Source organism: Strigops habroptila, chromosome 3 (assembly GCF_004027225.2).
Source record: "Strigops habroptila isolate Jane chromosome 3, bStrHab1.2.pri, whole genome shotgun sequence".
Taxonomy (NCBI): Eukaryota; Metazoa; Chordata; class Aves; order Psittaciformes; family Psittacidae; genus Strigops; species Strigops habroptila.
In genome coordinates this window covers 34,981,674-35,001,595 of record NC_044279.2, presented here as the reverse complement: position 1 = coordinate 35,001,595, position 19,922 = coordinate 34,981,674, and the positions used below count along the sequence as shown (strand labels likewise).

The 19,922-nt window shown below is 41.8% G+C and overlaps 1 protein-coding gene across 13 annotated transcripts in view; it reads right to left on the bottom strand.

The window, feature by feature from the left end:
• Positions 1 to 9,353, bottom strand: part of MON2 (MON2 homolog, regulator of endosome-to-Golgi trafficking) — a 96,248-nt gene extending 86,895 nt beyond the window's left edge. For 10 of the 13 annotated variants that reach the window (XM_030480376.1, XM_030480364.1, XM_030480375.1 and 7 more), the window contains exon 1: positions 9,120 to 9,353. In XM_030480376.1, coding sequence (XP_030336236.1) covers positions 9,120 to 9,230 — 111 coding nt within the window. In that variant the 5' untranslated portion in view covers positions 9,231 to 9,353. The remainder of the gene's footprint in view (positions 1 to 9,119) is intronic. The other 3 variants (XM_030480371.1, XM_030480374.1, XM_030480369.1) reach the window with 2 other exon arrangements.
• Positions 9,354 to 19,922: the final 10,569 nt, after the last annotated feature.

Sequence of the window (19,922 nt, the reverse complement as noted above, 5' to 3'; positions counted from 1 at the left end):
GCATTTGTGCTCAATGAAGGAAATAGAGTACATTTCTGATCCTAACAACAGGCACAACACCACTTCCTGCTAGACTTGACTCTGCTTCAGCATGGTGCCATTCTCAATTACCAGAGCTCCAAAGCTTTGAGAAAAAATAAAAGCATTAAATCATTGTATTACACATTTTCTCCACCAATTCAAGATTTATGATATTGCAGGTTTTGTTTGTTATTTTTTAAAAACACACAACCTTGTTCATTTCCAGCTTTAGTGCATATAATATAGTTGCCCTTGTATTAAAAATGCTCTTTCACTTGACAAGAGTGACTATTCCTCTGGTTCATTAATCTTCTGAAATTGTCAGTTTGCAGTATCAGCAGCCAATTCAGAATCCTGAAGGTTAATCATCAGTAATGCCAGGAGAAGTGCCAGTGGTATATAAACTGCTTCAGAGCTGTTGCCTCTGGAGGTACCTCACTTGACGTGAATGTGGAGATACAGATAATGAAATACCAATATTTAATATCAGTTTTCATTTGACAATCAAAATATTACACCTCAGCTGGAAAAACCATCACATATAATCAACAGAACAAATCAGAATGAATAAAACAACTCATTACTGAACAGCACTGATGTAGACAGAAAGAAAAAAAGCTAACCAAGACTTGATACAGGAGAAACACAGTCAATTAGCAAAAAACTTAAGTTATATTTCTCTCTTCCACAGTCAGACAGAATTGGGGTGTGCCCTGTATTTTCTATTACATTACATATAAATTATATAAGTATGCTATATATTTTTTAATATATACGTAGCGTATGGATATCCTGAGAGCACCTATGTCTACCATTAATGGATTTCTGAGTACAACACAACTGATTATAAATCACTGAAATAGAACACTTGAATTTTCATTACATACTTTGTCACAACAATCATCATTCTACATTTAAAAAAAAAAAAAAGCCAAAAACCTAAAAACAAGCAAATAAATGCAAAAAACCCCAAACAACCACCACCAAAATCCACCACCACCATGTTTCAGAGCTTTAGGAGATCTACACTTGAAGTTCAAAATAATTTTGTCAACTAGAACAGATGGAATCAGGGAACTCCTGAGGCTTTGTCACAAATACTATATTCAGAGCGACCCAGTCAGACACAGCAATGCCTGTTTGCCAGGCACCTGATAAAAAGAAATAACAATCGACACCGGGCACTAGTTGAGAACTGGAGTCATCAAGAATTTCAAACTTCTGCTACAGGTTTCCTGTTTAATTTCCAGGAAGCTATAGGAGGCAGATGGAGATTAAATCAGAGATTAAGATGCACCAATTTAAATATTAAGACTCCTATTACAATGGCAATTTAGTCTCTACTGAATGTTCCTTAATTCTTAAAGCCTTTCCTTAAGCTAATTCAGCTGACCCGCTAATAGGGGCTGAATACAGAGGTCTAAGCTTAGGCCTCTGTAGCCAAGGCAACTACATGCACACAGCAGAAGATCCATGCTTTTCTGGACCAGCTGCTAGAAGCCAAGGAAGAATGTGTCTCAAGTGGCAAGGATACCTAACGTGTAGGTGACAGAGTGAATCAATCCCCTGGCTACAGGATCTCTGGAACAGCTATTCGGCTCTACTGACAGCATTTTCATAACAAACTGAGCCTGCACAATCAATGAAGGGAGCTTAGACACTCTAAGCTGGGCACGCAAATACTGTACTGAAGTCCAACTTGAAAACTTTACAGATAGACTGACATACAGAAAAATTTTAGTCAATTTTTTTCATTCATTAAATTGCAAGGTATTATATGATGGAGAAACTAGGTCTGTGTGCATGATGTAATTTTTGAATACATAACATTTCTTATCAAAGACTAAAATGATGATATGAAATTCAGGATTTATAATAAATCCTGAAGCTTAGAACACATTTGACTAGGTGAAGGTCCCCTAGAGACATAACAGCAGACTTTTAAAAACATAACTTTGAAAAAATACTACTGTACACAGATCAATATTGAATAAAAACCACTGTAAAATTAATGGATTCCAAACACGAAGCTAGCAGAGGCGGCAACTGGTAAAGATCAGGAATTATAAAAGGAACTATAGGAATATTACGGATCGCTTGTTTCAAATTACTGGTTCAGCTACAGGCTGGCAACTAAAGAATGCTACAGAATAATCTCCAGTCACACGCACAAAATGCATGCTTGAGTGCAAGCTGCCTAATCACGACAATATACATTTTAGAGAGCAGAGCTTCTCTATTTCAAAAGACCTTTAAAATATCAGTGAATACCCATTAAAGCAAATAAAAAACTCTAAAATATTTGCATCCTTCTGAACTAATACTGTGAACACCTGAAAATTAACCAACCTGAAAAGTTCAGTGTAGGTTAAGTTCCCTGTAGGCCATAGCATCAGAATTATTTAATCCATTTTATTAAAAAATAAAGCAGGATACCCAAAAACTTGGTTACTCCTAGAGAAAATGGAGTATCTGCAAAGGTTTGCTCTTTGCCAAGTCCATTTGGCTCATCTTTTTACCACTAGAGTAGCCTGAATGCATAACTATCGGAAACCACTCAATGTTAGTAACACATCAAGTGACTCAAATGCCTAAATCACAAGGCATTTCAGCATGTTATTTTCTTTCTTAGCCTTATCCAATCTGTGTAGTGCACTACATTCAACAGATTTCCTGAAATATTATTACTGTTACAGAACAAACAGCTAATATTCACACTTAAACTGTTCCTTCCAGTTGCATTAGGAATCCTAATGATCACTTTGACATTACAAACCAAATTAACTGATATGTATCTTTATCACAGAACTGATGGACAGGGGCAGAGCAGTTGACGTCATCTACCTGGACTTGCGCAAAGCGTTCGACACTGTCCCACACAACATCCTTGTCTCTAAACTGGAGAGACAAGGACCACTCAGTGGATAAAGAACTGGCTCGATGGCCGCACGCGAAGAGTTGTGGTAAATGGCTCGATGTCCAGTTGGAAACCTGTAACGAGTGGTGTCCCTCAGGGATCGGTGTTGGGACCGATCCTGTTCAACATTTTGTCAGCGACATGGACAGTGGGACTGAGTGCACCCTCAGCAAGTTTGCCGACGACACCAAGCTGTGTGGTTCGGTTGATACGCTGGAGGGAAGGGATGCCATCCAGAGGGACCTTGACATGCTTGTGAGGTGGGCTGATGCCAACCTTATGAAGCTTAACCAAGCCAAGTGCAAGGTCCTGCACCTGGGTCGGGCAATCCCAGGCACAGCTACAGGTTGGGCAGAGAAGAGATTCAGAGCAGCCCTGCAGAGAAGGACCTGGGGGTGTTGGTTGATGAGAAGCTTAACATGAGCCGGCTTCACTGTGCCCTTGCAGCCCAGAAAGCCAACCGTATCCTGGGCTGCATCAAAAGAAGTGTGACCAGCAGGTCAAAGGAGGTGATCCTGCCCCTCTACTCTGCTCTCGTGAGACCTCACTTGGAGTATTGTGTACAGTTCTGGTGTCCTCAACATAAAAAGGACATGGAGCTGTTGGAACGAGTCCATAGGAGGGTCACGAGGATGATAAGAGGGCTGGAGCACCTCCCGTATGAAGACAGGCTGAGAGAGTTGGGGCTGTTCAGCCTGGAGAAGAGAAGGCTGCGTGGAGACCTCATAGCAGCCTTCCAGTATCTGAAGGGGGCCTACAAGGATGCTGGGGAGGGACTCTTCCTTCGGGACTGTAGTGGTAGAACAAGGGCTAATGGCTTCAAACTTAAACAGGGGAAGTTTAGATTAGGTATAAGGAAGAAGTTCTTTACAGTGAGGGTGGTGAAGCACTGGAATGGGTTGCCCAGGGAGGTTGTGAATGCTCCATCCCTGCCAGTGTTCAAGGCCAGGTTGGACAGAGCCTTGGGCGACATGGTTTAGTGCGAGATGTCCCTGCCCACTGCAGGGGAGGTGGAACTAGATGATCTTAAGGTCCTTTCCAACCCTTACTGTTCTATGATTCTATTTCTAACATATGCTTAAATTCTGCAATACATTCTCATATTTAGTTTCATAGAACTACCCAATGACATCAGAGATGTGCCCCAAAAGGACAAGCTTCCCAACTAATATCTGGCATTAGCCCTAAGATATGTTCAGGATCAGTATATTATTCCAAAACGAGAATGATTTAACCCAGGGCATGAAACTGATGTATGTCAGTCAGTGCAGACAGGAGTGAACTTCAAAGGAAGAAATGTATAAACAAAACCTGTGTTTACAGAACACAACAGATAACCTGCCAGAAAGGGCAAATCCTATCTCTTGGCTCAGCTAGTCCATATCACTTCTTCTGTAATAAAAAAATTCAAGTTTGCTTTATCCAGAAGTCACTCAAATTTGGACTTTTTTTTTTTTTTAATTTTGTAAGGCAACTTGCCTGCAAGTAAAGTTACTTATAAAAGAAGGAAAACACAATTGCAAAATTGGATTCTATTACCTCTCCTAGATACAGCAAATTAATTTACAATATGTCTGTATGCCAAAGGCATACACAACTCCATAAAAGCAATGCTGCTGTTTCAAACAAAGATCTGGAAAAGAAACAGCACAGAGGATATCAAAAGCCATCTTTCAAGAGTCTCAAGAGAGCACCGACCAAAGTATTCAAAGCTAAAATTGTGCTGCTCTTCCAGGTTGAGGGAGGTTAAACACTACTTGTTTTCCAGCCCTACTATTCCAAATCACCACAGCAGCAAACATCCTAAAACACACAGACACTTGCAATCCATTACACAACTGCAAAGCAGAGGGCATGCATGTTGTGTCCTGCGAAGTGTCTAAGCCACGCCAAGCAGACCCTGTCATGGGAGGATGAGGTCCTTGCCTGCCCAACCTCGCCTGCCCTCTTGCCCCTCTCCTACCAGCACAAGCACTCCTGTTAACTGTGCAGGAAGCTGGATAACAGTTAATATTTTTCACGTGGTTTTTTTTTTGTAAAGTGCATTTTGCTTTTACTGCTATTTAAAAGTCAAGAAAAAAAAACCTGAGTCAACATAGAGACTACAAGCCTACTAGAAAGTTGAAAATGTTGGACTGGATCTCTGTAAACAAAGTGTTACATACAACTGGAATTCAGGCTGAAAAGAACTTTTTGGGCATATTTACTTTCCCTTTAACTCCATTATTTCTACTAATTATAAATATTTCCTTGCTGTATTTCTAAGCCGTCTTATGCAGTGAAATTATCTAGCCAAATCAGATGCAACTTACAGAATGGTATTTTCATTCAGTAATAAGAAACAACAGGTAACCTATTTAGCACAATGAACTACTTTCAGTTTTGTAGTAAAACAAAATTCTTACTCGAGTTCACTAAAGAGAGCACCACCAGCACACCCAGCACAGAACACTGGAAGTCCAGCCACTAGCAGGTTAAAATAGTTCATAAAGCTCTATGTGGGTGCCATGCAATTCAGTCCAGAGTTAGAAGCATTACAGTGCTCTCTAGTACAGAGCAAAGCTTAGAGCTGATCATATTAAAAATGACACAATAATGAAAATGTAGTATTGTTTACTAGGAGAAATGTCAGATTGCTTAAAATAACATGAGCATGGCTGATGCCTGTACCAGACTGCTTCATCCTCTGTAATTTCAAGCTCCAAAAGATACTGTTTAATTTACACTTGCCCTGAGAACTTCTATCACATTTGTGGCTGCTGTCTATTTTTCTAACTGCAAAATAGAAATATATTGTGAAAATACAAATATGTTTTTCAGCATTGTTATTATTTATACATCTGCCAACATAAACAGTTTTGGCATATCGCAGACCAATCACCCCTTGGTCATAGCACAGAGCTTTCATGCTTAGTACACTTAGTACACACAGTATTCGGTGCTGATCTGAGGAAGTATCAAACAGAAAATCCACCTAGCAACAGACAAATGTGGGTCTGAAGTTTAATAGTAACTGGTATTCCCTACACCCTTAAGAAAAGTAAGTCTAGTATGCCAGTTAATCCCCAAACATTGTCAGCAACACAATTTCAAACCCACAGATTCTTTCTGCAGCTCTCATTCTTCATCTATTAAGTGACACCACCTAGGAAAATCCTACTTGAGTTTTATTTGTTACATGGAGCAAACACAAGGGTGGACTGCTTTGGAGCCAACAATACATTGTTATTTCTTAGTTAAAAGCCCTAACTAAGAGGAAGGAAGTTTGCCACATATTTATTTGTGTCATAAGCTTAACACTGGGAGAAATTCAGTAATTTCAATGTTTCTTAACAGATTATCAAAAAGTCAGCAAAAACCTCAGAATCCACTGTTGTAAGTGACTGGACTTACAAACACATGATTTCCACATAAATGTCACCTACTAAGAAAGCTTTGCAGACTCAGAAGTAAAAAATTGGAAAAAAAAAAGAAAAATATGAGATGAAAAGTGCTTAAAACAGCAAAGAATTCCAAGTTCCATTTCCAGTAAGGGTTTAAGACCTTACTTCCAGCTTTTAACTGAGGATAAGGTCTAAATCCCACAGTCTGCAAGACTCCACAGTTGGGGTAAACTAATTTTGCAGAATTTTTACCAGTATTAATACAAAAATAATTTTAAAAACCCAAAAGACAAACAATTTTAGAAATGGCTGATGATAAGTAGCTGTGAGCAAAATTTTATATTACATCAGAAATTTTAAATATTATTAGAAGCATTTTACCTTCATAAAGTGCCTATCAAATCTAACACCTACAATACAGCTCATAATTTTGGCCTAAGAGTTTTTTAACACCTCTATCACAGTATGGTAAGTTTATTAAGTGACATGGAAGCATACACATCAGCTGCAAGATAAATTCATAAGTTACAATGCATGTGGTAGCGATGAGGATAGCCTAGTTTTACACTGTAAGTACAACAGTGAGATTATAAGTACCAGGAATTTGTTTTAAGAAGCCTGTGTTAAGACATGGTTTAAAAGGCTGATGCTGTTCCAAATCAGTAAGAAGAACATGCCATTCCTTTGATCACTCTAGCCAAATCTAATCCTAATCAGATCAAACGCATGCGATTAAAATACCTATTTAGCAAGTGAGATTTGAGAAAAAAGGACGCCCGTTTCCTTTAAAACTAGGGGGAAAAAAAAAAAAAAAAAGTCTTCCAGAAGTGAGAAAGCAAGATCGTTTCCTGCGGCTGTATCGTACATTCTACTGTAGGGCTGCTCTCACCTCAGACCTCTCTGTAAGAGACCACAACTCCCAGCAGAAAGAGTCCCACCTCCTTAGGAACAGCTTCCAGTGCTATTCCATAAGCCCACTCAAACTCCAGGCAACTGTGGAAAGCTTTGTTAAGCTTTGCGGAAGCTATGCAAATTGCTGTCGAGATGTAAAAGGGAATAATGCAAAAGTTGTACTTACACAAGAATACGACAAACATGCTGAACAAGTATCAAGAACTGCACACACAGTAGTTACTCTAAGCTTCAGTGTGGCAAACATAATGAAATATTACTCAGAATACTGGCTTAAGAATTACACTGTCCACCGCCTTTGCAGACCTTGAAGAAAGTAAACATTAACACAGTGGGGAAACTTGTTCAGAGACCAAACAACTTAGAGTCACACAGTAATACACAGGAGAAAGTGGAAGCAGCACCCCCACTGCCCTCCAAAACACACACACAGATTTCTGTTCCACTGACCACAACTTTTTCTTATTTACATGTGACCACACTCAATTTTTCAGAGCTGATCACAATCCCCTCTTGTTTTTCTGTGACCACACACATTTCTCAAACACTCTAGCATTCCTCTGCAACCTACAATCGTATATAGCATGCTCTGCTACGGTGCGTCACTTCATGCCTTTCAAAACAAGCACAACCATTAGCTTCAACTAATCTGTTAAAGTGTATACTATTTCATACAACATTGAATATGCTACCATTAGTTGGAACTAAAGTCACATTATACATGCAATTCCTTTCTCCCAAACTGACAGTCTTTACCACATTTTCCAAGGCACCCTTCTAGTTCTGCAGCTTAATCTAAGTTGATGTATTAGTATTTTTCCTTCCACTATTGCATAAAAAAATATTTTTTTAAACGGAAAGTGGCAGACTACTGATAGTGGAAGTTAAACTGTGTAAACACGTTAGAGAAACACACTCTGGTTAAAATGGATACTTTAAAATAGAGAGAAAAATTCTGACTGCCCTTCAGTTAAAGTAATCCTGCTCATCAAGACTACTGAAGTCTCAAGCTGCACACAGAGTAAAACTGAGGTTTGAAAAATAAAGCATACAATCCTAACGGCATCAGTTTATTAATGGACTTTTTTCAAAGGGAGAATAAAGTAACCTAAACTTCTGTGTCTGTCAAGCTTCCTCGGTTGTCACCATATCCCGGGAAGCCACATAATCCCAAAACGACGGGGTACGCTACCGATCGCCTGCGATGCACACAGTTAATACCGGCAGGTACAGATGTGCAACACTGAGAAACAGGGTACACCGAGTCAGGAGCCACACTTCACAACGCGTGTGCCTTCCCTACACGGGTCAGAGGCAGACCTGGAGGCGGCCTGAGAGGCCTGCGGCGCTCCCTCCCGGCGGGGCTGCCCCTCCTCGGCCACCGGCAGCCGCCACCGCGGCGCTGCCCGTCAGGCACCCGCAGCCGGCCGGGACGCCCAGACCCTCGGTACCGAGCCCGCCGCTGGCGACTTCCGTGAGGCGATGCCGAGACAGCCGAGCCAAACTTTGCCTCTCCCCCCGGGAGGGCGCTGGGGGCGAAGCGGAGCTGTCCCGATCTTGCCTCTGTCAACAGATGCTGCGTCCCCCCAGCCCCACTCCGCGGGGTAAACTAGCCCGGCCCGCGGCCCCTGCCTCGGTGACGCATTACAGCCAACAACCCACAGACAGACACGACGGGCGAAGCCACGTCTGAGCACAGACAGCGTTCGGCAATCCGCGGCCATGGAGAACGGACCTCTCCGGGAGCGGCGCCGGGCGGAGGGCGCGGGGGCTCGGGCACGCCGGCAGCCTCCGCTCCGGCCGGGCTCCGCGGCGAGGGAGGCCCCCCGGAGCATCGCCCGCCGCTCGCCCCGGCCCGGCGCAGCGCAGCCCAGCCCGCCCCTCACCTCCTTGACGGGGGGGAATTTTTTCCGGCACTCCAGGCTGAGGCCCCGCAGGTCTCCCTGCATGTTTTCCAGCAGCTTCTTCACGGCTTCGGGGCTGCTGGTCCCGGACATGGCGCCGCCGGGCCGGCCCCGGGCCGGGCGCTGTTCCGAGCGGGCAGGGGCAGCGCCTCTCCCTCTACGGCCCCGGCCGACACGTCTGCGCCTGACACCGGAACCCGTCAGCCGCGGCTCCGGCCCCTTCCCCTGCCCCGCGCCGCCGCCGCGGCCCCCCCCGCTCCCACAATGCCGGGCGCCGCCAGCGCCGCGCGTCAGGCCGCTTCCGCACACTCGGCCCGGGGGCGGGGAGAGCGGCGGCTGAGGCCGCGGGTTCGGCTTGGGGGGCGCGGCTGCTACGCCGCTGTGCCACTGACACCGCGCTGGGCCGGCGGGAAGGGGCAGGGGTCGGTGCGGGGACCCGGGCCGAGGAGAGCGGCCACCGCCGGCAGGGAGCGACGGGACGGGATGGGTCGGGTCGAACTGCAGCGCTGGGGAAGGATCGCTGCGGAGCGGAGGTGAAGGCACTCGGCCTCGCCGCCGGTCGTCTGAGGCTGGGGAAGGCCGCTCCCGCCGAGTGCGGCTCCCGGGGGAGGTCGGCGCTGAGTGCGGCAGACAGCTAGGGTTTCCTTGGGAATGGTGGGGTTCTTGCTTTGTTTGTGCCCCTCGTAATCCGTGTGCGTCCATAGCCGTCTGTGGGTTTCTCTAGGCGAAGCCAGAGTGAACCCTTCTTGAGAAGATAAACACAGGCAGGGCAACAACAAGAGGACAGTCGGGTCCCCTGTACCTTACTTGTCAGCAGCAGCGGCCCTCTGAAATCCAAAAGCTTTCCAGCCAGCTGGTTTTACCCCATTTCAAAAGTGGGCACCCAAACGACAAGCATGAACTCTTCAACCAGGATCTATCCCTTGTAGTAATGCTGCTCCCTGTGTAACTTAGGACACAGCAAAGGCTGCCTGGGAGTTTCCTTCTGAAGGACGGTATTCATCATTGAACAGTTCACATTTCACAAAGGTTTTGGTCTCTGCAGTAATTACTTTTCCATATTCTGGTTGCTGTAAATCCTGTATGCCATGGCTGTCTACCTGTAATGCAGCATGGGTCTGTTGCGCTTCCATAAACCCAGGGAGTTGGAAAATATTCTTGAGTTTCTACAGTTTTAAAACTTGGGAATCTCGGGGGGAAAAATTATGGCGAATCAGAATGGAGAATAAATTTTTACTACATCACTATCTAAAAAGTAAATAAATAATGGCATTTTCTCATTAAGTCGTAAGACTTTCCTGAAAGTCTTAAAAGAATGTTCAAAAATTTCGTTTTATTTTGTCATCCAATGGAAAAGGGAAAATAACCTCTCAAATTTGAGCATTCCTTCTTATATGTTTGGGCTCATTTACTGTGGACATACGTTGCGAATCATACGGTAAACAGGCTCCCACTGGCACAGCATTGTACATGGTAGGCACACATCTGTGCTCTACAAGGCGAAAAGTGCAGGATTGTTTTCTAAGTAATACATTACTGAAATATTTTTACATCATTTTTCAAATTACTGGCCATTGACCGAAATGGGTGAATGGATGTGAGTTTTTAAAGCTGTGTGTAACATTGGCAGGACCGAATGAGGTGGTCAAACTTTATGTGCCATCAGACAAGGAATAGGATTTCACCCCTGTGTTAAGTAAAATCAGACCCATGATTCTGTACCATTATTATGCTTTCACGGAATCACAGAATGGTTGGGGTTGGAAGGGACCTCTGGGGATCATCTAGTCCAACCCCCTGCCAAGGCAGGGCCACCTAGAGCACGGTACACAGGAACGTGTCCAGGCGGGTTTTGAATGTCTCCAGAGGGAGACTTCAAAGCCCCCTGAGCAGCCTGTTCCAGTCTCTGCCACCCTCAAAGTAAAGAAGTGCTTCCTCGTGCTTCAGTAGAACTATTTATGTGCTTAACCAATAAGCATTTTCCTACGGATTTTCCTGTCTAAGCACTCCCATTCTAGGCTTCAATCCTGAGAGCAATGCACAAACCAGTCCAAACACCTTCGGAAGAAACACAGATGATTTCCTAGGAGAATGAGTCAATTAATTATTGACTATGCATAGGTATTTCTTAGGTAAGCTTTAATGATTTACTTCCTTTTTGTTGTTTGAACTTTTCCACCTACTTACAGTACATGGTGAGCTATGGTCATAAATGGGTATTCCTGGAATCTGCTTGTCTGCCTAAACTAAAGCAATTGAAATTTCTTGTGACATGAAGGTCAGTAAACTGTTCTATAACACTGTCTTTCTTATGAAAAGGGAGCAGTGTATTTTGGGTACAATTTGGCTGAATGTGACGTGTTGAGTTAAAGCATCCCGCTGTCATTATTATCCCTGTAATCAAAATGAGGAAGATGAGGAAAGCTGTCATATGGCCACATTTCCCTGTTAGCAATGGTGAGACAAGTAAGAAGAATTGAGATTGATCACATTTCAAACAAGCAAATTAGTATGTATTAGATTGTATGTGCTTACTGATTTCCTGCAAATTGTACTGTTTTTTTTAACCAAATAAGACAACTGTAAACATTCAGTTTGGATTGGGGGGCTGCTCCTACATTGCGAGTGCCTGATAAGTTAACTTATGTGAAAGATAGATGATGTTTTCTTTAATCAGTTTATCATACATGTCTTTTTAACTACCAACTGTAACACTTAGTCTGCTCAGCATTGCCAGCCAAATACAGCAAGATTGCTCCTGGGTTTGGAAGTGAATCATACGAGTGGTTGCAGGATTGAAAACTCTTTCAAATCTGCTGAATACAAGAGCTGGGAACTATACAGGTGCCTGAATTTCAAGCACTTCTCTTAAACACAAGATAATCTTTATCACTGTTTTGATGTACACCTTTTGTAAATGCAGAAGATTTATTATTAAGCTAGACCAGAGCATTTAAAGTATTTAAACTAGCCAGGATCCTTGTAAGTGACCCTAATTTGATTGTAAATGTGATCTACTCTAGTTGCATTTATTTGCAGTAGATACTATTGCTTGTATTCCTAACCCTGAGTAAAAGTGCTTGCCTGTCTTTTGGTATGTTTTAAATGCCTCAGTTTCAATTCAAGTTGCTTTTGAGTTAAAGCAGCATATATGGGCATCTCTGAGGGCACAGTTTTGACTAGCAAGCTGAAAATGCTAGTTAGCTGTTAAGCTAACTTTGTATTGTGCTGCCATTATTATATTCTGGTTTGCTTTGTTATTAAATTGTATGTTATTTCGTGATGGGCAGTGGGGGACTGAAATCATTCCCTGTACCTTTATGACCCTAATTACCAACAAAAATGCTCATGAGACCTATTGTGATTCATTAAATTACCTCTTGGAACCAGTGTTCATGTTCATTCCAAATGATGTGCATCAGTCCTTCTGATTCGATTAAACAAGGGATAGCACTCAGCTGTATTAATTTCAGGTGTTTAGTCTCAGTTATAGTCCATCCTGAGAGATGTTTGCAGATGCTGGCTCTGAATATGAGAACAGGGTTCTGTCACCACATTATACAGAGGCAAAGCTGTCAGATTTCACTGTGGAAATGAATTGGTTTCATGCTGATGGGACGAATCGAGGCTTTTCCTCTGAGTTCACTATGCTAGCACTCCTGTATGTTTTTGTAACTGATATGAATCTATACATAGTAGTAAACAAACTTCAGCATATGAAATACCATCAATTGTGTGGTCAAATAAAGGTGTTTGCAGACATCTTTGGTGGTTTTTTGTACTCTGTAGTTGAGAGTCATGGTGGAGAAAATGTTGCTTCACAGTAGGTGGACCATAGATTTTGATATCCAAAGGCAAAGCTAAAGTTTAAATTAAAAGAGCATAAGAGATGGATTAATACCAAATGCTTCCTGTAGTCCTTTATGAAAACCTATATGCTGTACTGGTCTGTGTAAGCACAAAGAAACCCTACACAGATACTTTACTATGTGAACACTTCAAAAGTTCCTTATATTATGGACACAAGAAATGGGGCAAGAGAGTATTTCTGTTGTTAAAAGCAGAAGTAATAACCTTCCCTCTAGTACCTGCTTGGTTGGTTTGGGGTTTTTTATGGAGTAGAAATGAAGCCCTTGTTACTTTAGGATGTGGCTGTATGAAGAAGTTAGATATACCAGCAGATTGAAAACGACGTTATTTTCCAGCATGAACTCTTGTGAATTCAGCCTGTGTTCCTTTCTGCATAGATGTGAGCATATATTTATATGTTAGTACACATTTTGTTTATACGTTTGCAGTTAATACACATTTTATGTTGTTTAGTCAACTAAAAAAGCAACCCCAGCTACTGTCTGACAGTGAATCATCCTCTTTGTCATTAGCAAACTATCAGTAATTATGTCACATTATCTTTATGTCACTGGCAAAACTGTTAAGTAGCAATGCCCAAAATGTCAGACCTACTACATGCGTTAGATACTCAGCAATGATTCCCTATTAACTTACAGTACGATCACTTCTACACACAAATCTCTCAACCAGAGGCTTAGGTGCTTCCATGACTCTTGTGTAATCAGCCAGCAAAGCTGTTTTTCCAATTTTCCCTGCTTGAATCTTGTCCAGATGGATTCTCAAAGCAGTGGTTTGTTTGGGGGTTTGTTTGGGGTTTTTTTGCATTGCCCTTTTGAGTACTGGTAATTGAACCAGCTGAACCTGTTAACATCTTTTCTGAGAAAAAACTGCTGTCCACTGCTTGAACTAATTTATCACTGTCTTAGAGCTAGCAGTGTAACAACAGACAGATACATGATATTCACAACGTCTTCTCAGCAGCTCCCTTACCCTTCATACTCATAACTGAGCATGAGTCAGGACAGATTAAATAACTTTTCCAGCTCACAGAGGAAGTATGTGTCTGGCCTGGGGAACAAACCTTACTCTCTGCATTAAACTGAATCCATCTTTCACTCCCTTTCACAATAAACAGTATTTGTTAGATAATGGAATTATTATCTATTCAGGCAGCACCTGTGATTTTTTCCGGCATGGTATGTAACACAGTCCACTCAGGATAGTTTCTTTTTCTTCCAAGCATAGAAAATACAGAAACCATGATGGAGATTTTACTTGACAGTTGTTTACATTGAAAAACCCCATGCTGCCCATCCCTGCTACCATCTTAACAATGAGCACAGCATGAGGTCATGGTCAGCAGGTGAAGAAACTTGAAGGATCTTGCACTTCTGATCAGAATTTACTGCAATCTTCATGTGCATTATTAGGAATTTTCTTTTAGAAATAAAGGCATGGATGGGTGGAAGTGAAATAAGTGTTATTAGATGCAGAGCTCTTGCAGTGGACAGTGGATTCATCTGCACTCTTGGGAGAGGTCTTTTACTGAGACTGTCATTCTATGTGCAGGATGTGTAATGCAAAAGTGCCTGTCAGGAATGTCAGAAGTACACATTGTGCTGCAGTCTGTTTATTTTGCCGCTCTCTCATCTATTTGCCAAAACCCTCCTTACATCTTTTTTTTTTTAATAATTTCTTTTTTATCTCTTCTTCAGCTTGTATGAAAATTATGGAAATATTTCCAGACACCTGGTAACCTGCAGACACTCTACTAATCACCAAGCCCCACCAAGGAGGAGAAGGGTGTTCCCCTGTGTGAAAATATATTTTGGCTGCAGCAGCAGAGACGAGAAGCAGCTGCATGCTTTCTTGAGGCTCTGGTAAGTCCTTCAAGATAATGGCTCCAAACTGCAGCCCTGGGGCTGCAGACTGATACCATTACTGCAGGAGAGTTTCCATCTGCTGGATGGATGTTAGGTCCTTTGCGTTGGGGGTGGCCTCTGCCTACGCAGCAAGCATTGCAGTCATAGCTATAAAACGCAGAAAGTAATTAGAAAAATAGATACATTTGCTGTACTTGCACAAGTAGCATGGAGGCCTGCACACTACATAGGCATTCTTTTCTCACACTGCCATGGCTACACTGCTGGCATGACCAATTTCATTTGTAGCTTAGTCAGACCAGTATAGAAAAGGCTTAATATGGCCATGTACTTCTAAGAGCCTCCAGCAGAACTGTTCCTAAAGATAACTGAAGTGTGACCACAACTTTATTTTCTAGGCAGTTCTTCCTATAAGCCATAAGGAGTAGTGATCTCTTATGGAAGAGATCCTGATGAGGAACTGGTTGGTACAGAGGTCTTGATTTAGCTTATGTGTTGTGCTCATCTTTGTTGCTTTATGAAGATTTCATTCAGAGGACTTTGCCCTTGATAGAAATATTTGTATGGCTGCATGTGTGGCTGTGTTTGTTTGTTACTGAAGTTGAGTCAAACCGGGTAAACAGAATGAATGTGCTTCTCAGGGAATTTGGAATGCAGCCAAAGAAATCCAATTGTAAAGAGCCAAGTGCTTTCCTTTGTAGTAAAATTACTATATAGATCACCTCCACATGTGAATATGTATTCTCAGTAAAGGAGGGCTATACCACAGTACGTGTCTATGTTCTGGGTCGTGTGTAAGAAAGTATATCTCTATCAAAGGATGCATACATGTGGCAGTTTCATAGTTAATACTGGCATACTTAATACAGCATTTCTAGAATGTATTCAGTATTTCACAAGTGGGAGCCCCTTTCTGGAGCCCACTCCCAGGGCTCAGTAGATGAGTTTGTTTGTCCCCTCATACCCGGTGCACTGGTGTGCTCGTGGCTGGCTGCTGGCTGGAGCATAGGAAATTCCAAGTCTGAACACTCTCTGTTCCAGCTAAGAGCCAAGCCCTGGAGCCACAGAGTGGATCATTAAATGGAATGTGAAACTTGTTCAGGCAGTCTGAGACCTTATTTCTCTTTGGCAGCATGGTGATCAGTAGATTCCTATGGCTGTTTATTTCTAGGGGCTCACTTTCCTGTTCCAGTCTTAACTAACAAAACCATGCCATGATCTAAGAAGTTTTGATAAACAATTTAATTATGAAATTAGCAGTTCACATATACCGAGTATTGACAAATTCTTTACCAGCTGGCTGTGCTCCTTACCAGCTCAGCCACGCTTTGGTATGGAGGATACAAATGTCTGTATGTGTGCTTCAGTGTCTTATTTTGTTGGAGGCAAGATCACAGAAAGCAAGGACCAGCCTTCTCAAACAGTTACAGCAGGGTTTCAAAGAACTTGACACTTAATTGTTTTTCCCTCTCAGGACATTTGGAGCCTTCTTTTGTAAAACCATTCCTCACAATTATTAACACAGCTCCTGCTCTCAAGACATTATCCAATATTTGGACACGTAAAACATAAATTTGTCTAGATAATGATTAGGTGAGGACTCATGTCAAAAATAGTTTGGTTCTTCTATTATTGTCTTATTTCAAAATGTCTTCATAATGTGCTGGAATCACCTCTAGATTGCTTCCTTTCTAGCGGTTTTCTGTATCTTTCACTAAGAAGTTAAATCCATTGCTAGGAACCAAATTACTTTCTTTTCCTACAAGGCAACCCACATCTATCAAAGACTCTAATTCCAGTTGCCTGTTACTGGCTTTTGCAGTATTTGCTTTTCATTTTAATCATAGGACTCTGCTTTTCTTAGAATGCATCTCAAGTCCTTTACCACCTCCTTAGTAGTATTCTACAGCTACTTTCTCATTCTGTTCATCTTTTCTACTCATGCAGTATAGGCTTTTCCATACTCCTGCCCTTGTCTTAGCTGTGATTCATCGTTTTTACATACACTCATAGTTCTGCACAATTTCTTCCTCTTTGCCTTGAGTTCTTTTGCTTTTGTCTCCTACTGGTGTAGAATCCCATTGGATTACTTGGTATGTCTGTTCTGGAATGGAGTATGGAAATTAAAATCTTAAATCTGGTTTGTTTCCTTCTATTTTTAACTGCACATTTGTTCACAGAAGTTTTGGGAAGATTTTTTGTTGGTTAAATAAATTAAGGTTCGTGTGGGCTTTTTATTTCGAGGGAAGAATATCATGTCTGTCAAATTCTAATAATATTATCAAATGCTACTGGGAAAACAGGGACAGTATAATCCATCGCACTTGATAGTAAGGGAGCAATTTACATTATAAAAATGAGCTTTCTACATGACAATCTCAGACTGAGCCTGATGTTAACCAGAAATCCAATGATTGTAGAGGATAACCAAATTCTTTCCATAGTAAGTAGTTCTACAAACTTTTTTGATTTATCTCTTAACCTTTGCCACCTTATCTGAAAGATATTACAGGAATGCCTAAGGTTACATTTCCTGAAGACAACTTCTAAAGGCGTTATTTCCTATCTAATTTCTTCCAATTGTGTAAAAATAAGTTAATTCAACGATTCCGCATATTTTATGAAGAAAGTTCTATTGTCTCCATCCCATCAGTGGGTTTTGATTATTGTGTATTATAGGCATCTATTCAGAAATCTGAAATGCTTTTATTGATCAAAACATTTCTGATTACTTTATTGCCTAACTGTAGTTCATTAATCTAAAATGTTCGCAACATTTTTTTATTAATTGAGAATTTGGAAACTAGAAGAATTTTAGTATATGGATTATTTTATTTTGCAGTAAAACCAAAAACCATTCGCATACTGTCAGAGGGCAGAAACTCATTGGTGGCAGAAAATTCTTTCAAGTAAGATGTGAAGATCAAACTGCTGTTGTTGATAGTCCTAGTCTACTTGTTAAAATTGTGTCTGAATCTAGGTCTCAGCTCTACAAGTTGTATTTAGGATCCACGTCATACCTGGCAAGCTTATTCAGGACATCAGTCTCACCAATAAATGGGCTATTTAGGCACTGCATTTAATTCATCAAGCAGCTATTAAGTAATGCACAATTAGTCAACATGACTAATATGTTTAATTCAGCAAATGCAACTATACAGTCGCAATGCTGTGTAACTTTTATTGACCTGTTGACTTGCAGTTGAATTATATTAGGGTTTATGAAAGCTGCTGTTTCCCCATAGGAATGGGGGGAGCAGAACTCAAATAGGATCCAAGTTACATTTTCCTCTTGCTCAGCAAATTGACCAAGGAAACCAGTCCTGTATGAGCAGTCCTAAACAGTATATTTTGTGTCACTGAGAAGCACATCTGAGTTGGCAGATGTTCTTTGTATTTGATTTTAATAGGTATACATGATGCAGAATTAGTAATTACTGTCCCTTCTGTTTGCAGACTTTCTCAACCAAGACACACATCTACACAACACCCACACCACAGCCTGTGTTTTATAACACTAACAGATGTTGAAAACAAGCATAGCTCATCTGAATTCTTTCCAGACACCCTTTGCTGCGTTCTAGAAGACACCTTGGTGCCTGCAGAGCTGGCTGCAGACCTCGTTTCAATTGCACTGTGTGCAGGTTTTAATTGTCATTTGTGAGGAACCATGCATTTTTCAACAGGGGCATGTGTGAAGTCATCACTGTGCTTTAACAGAAATTGTCATGGAAAAGCAGGGATGCTTTTCCAGCATCACAAAGAAAGAAGGAAAAGGGATGAAGGGAATGATTTGTTTAATCCTGAAAGGACTTCCAGTTGAACCAAATCCGCCCTGTCTTTTTTGGAGCTGATCCAAATTTGGGCGATTTGTATCAGTGGGTATAAGAATCAGTTGTGCTATGCGGCTGCCTTTCGGCACCGTACAAGGAGGGAACGGTTCAAAGGGAGATGTGTGTTTCAGTTTACAAGGTAACTGGGAGGGAGAAGAATCATTTTAAGGAAATGACAAATCAAAGAGGTCATTCAGCTGGGGTATGAGAAAGCTTCCTGAGTTCAGATTAGTACAAATAGTGCAGGAAGGAAGGGAAAATCATACTGTTGGCTACCCCGAAACAAGAGCAAGGGGGTTTAGTCCAATATTAATGAATTCTTGTAACACTAACAAGTGAAGGCCTTCCTCAAACTGTGCTTTGCTCAGAGCAAATACTTACAGATTCATTCAAAACTTTTAAAGTGATTTTTAAGCCATGCCATTAGACCTTAAGAGGAAGGAACATTCCTCTGAAAGAACAGGGTATTTAGGGACTGATAGATCTCAAAGCCAAGGCAGATGGCTCAGACTAAGCCTCCATCCCAGCAGGGGAACGGCCGTTGTCTCAGCTGCCTCTCTCCTTAGCCCAGGGAAGGCACCCACCTAGTTAACATCGCACCCATCACTTTGCTCGTTGTTCCACTTGTTCTTACTTCTTGTTAAAAAGTAATTGCATAAAAGACTCCCACACTGATCTCAGTTCAGATTGTCCGGTTTCAGCTTTGCGTCATTAGTTCTTGGAACGTTTCTCTCCAGTACACCCTGCATGCAGCTATCTCCCCTCTCATAAGGTGTCACACAAAAATCGAGGCACTTCTGAAGAGTCTGTCTTGAAAAACAATTCTTCTTTATATCTGCAAGTGTATTTACTCTGGGATTGTAACATTTTTTGTCTATAATGTCTCCCATGTTACAGTCTGAACTTTTAACAGGTAGTACCCCAAATGGTGTGTTTTCCCAGGATGCTTACCACAGACCTGGGAAGATTAAGTCTTATTTCTGCTTATGTATCCAAGGACAAGTTCCTATGCCACTGTTTTACATCAGGAGCTCTTACTGAATTGCTTATCCACTAGAGCTGCACAGGATTTAGGGGTACTTACTACCTCCCACCTTCTGTAGCTGTGATCAGAATATTTTACACATTGAATAGGAACAACCAAGTGTCACTGACTTCTCCAATAACACCTCTATTCCACAGTGATTTCCTACTGGAAACTCTTCTGAGATTGTTGG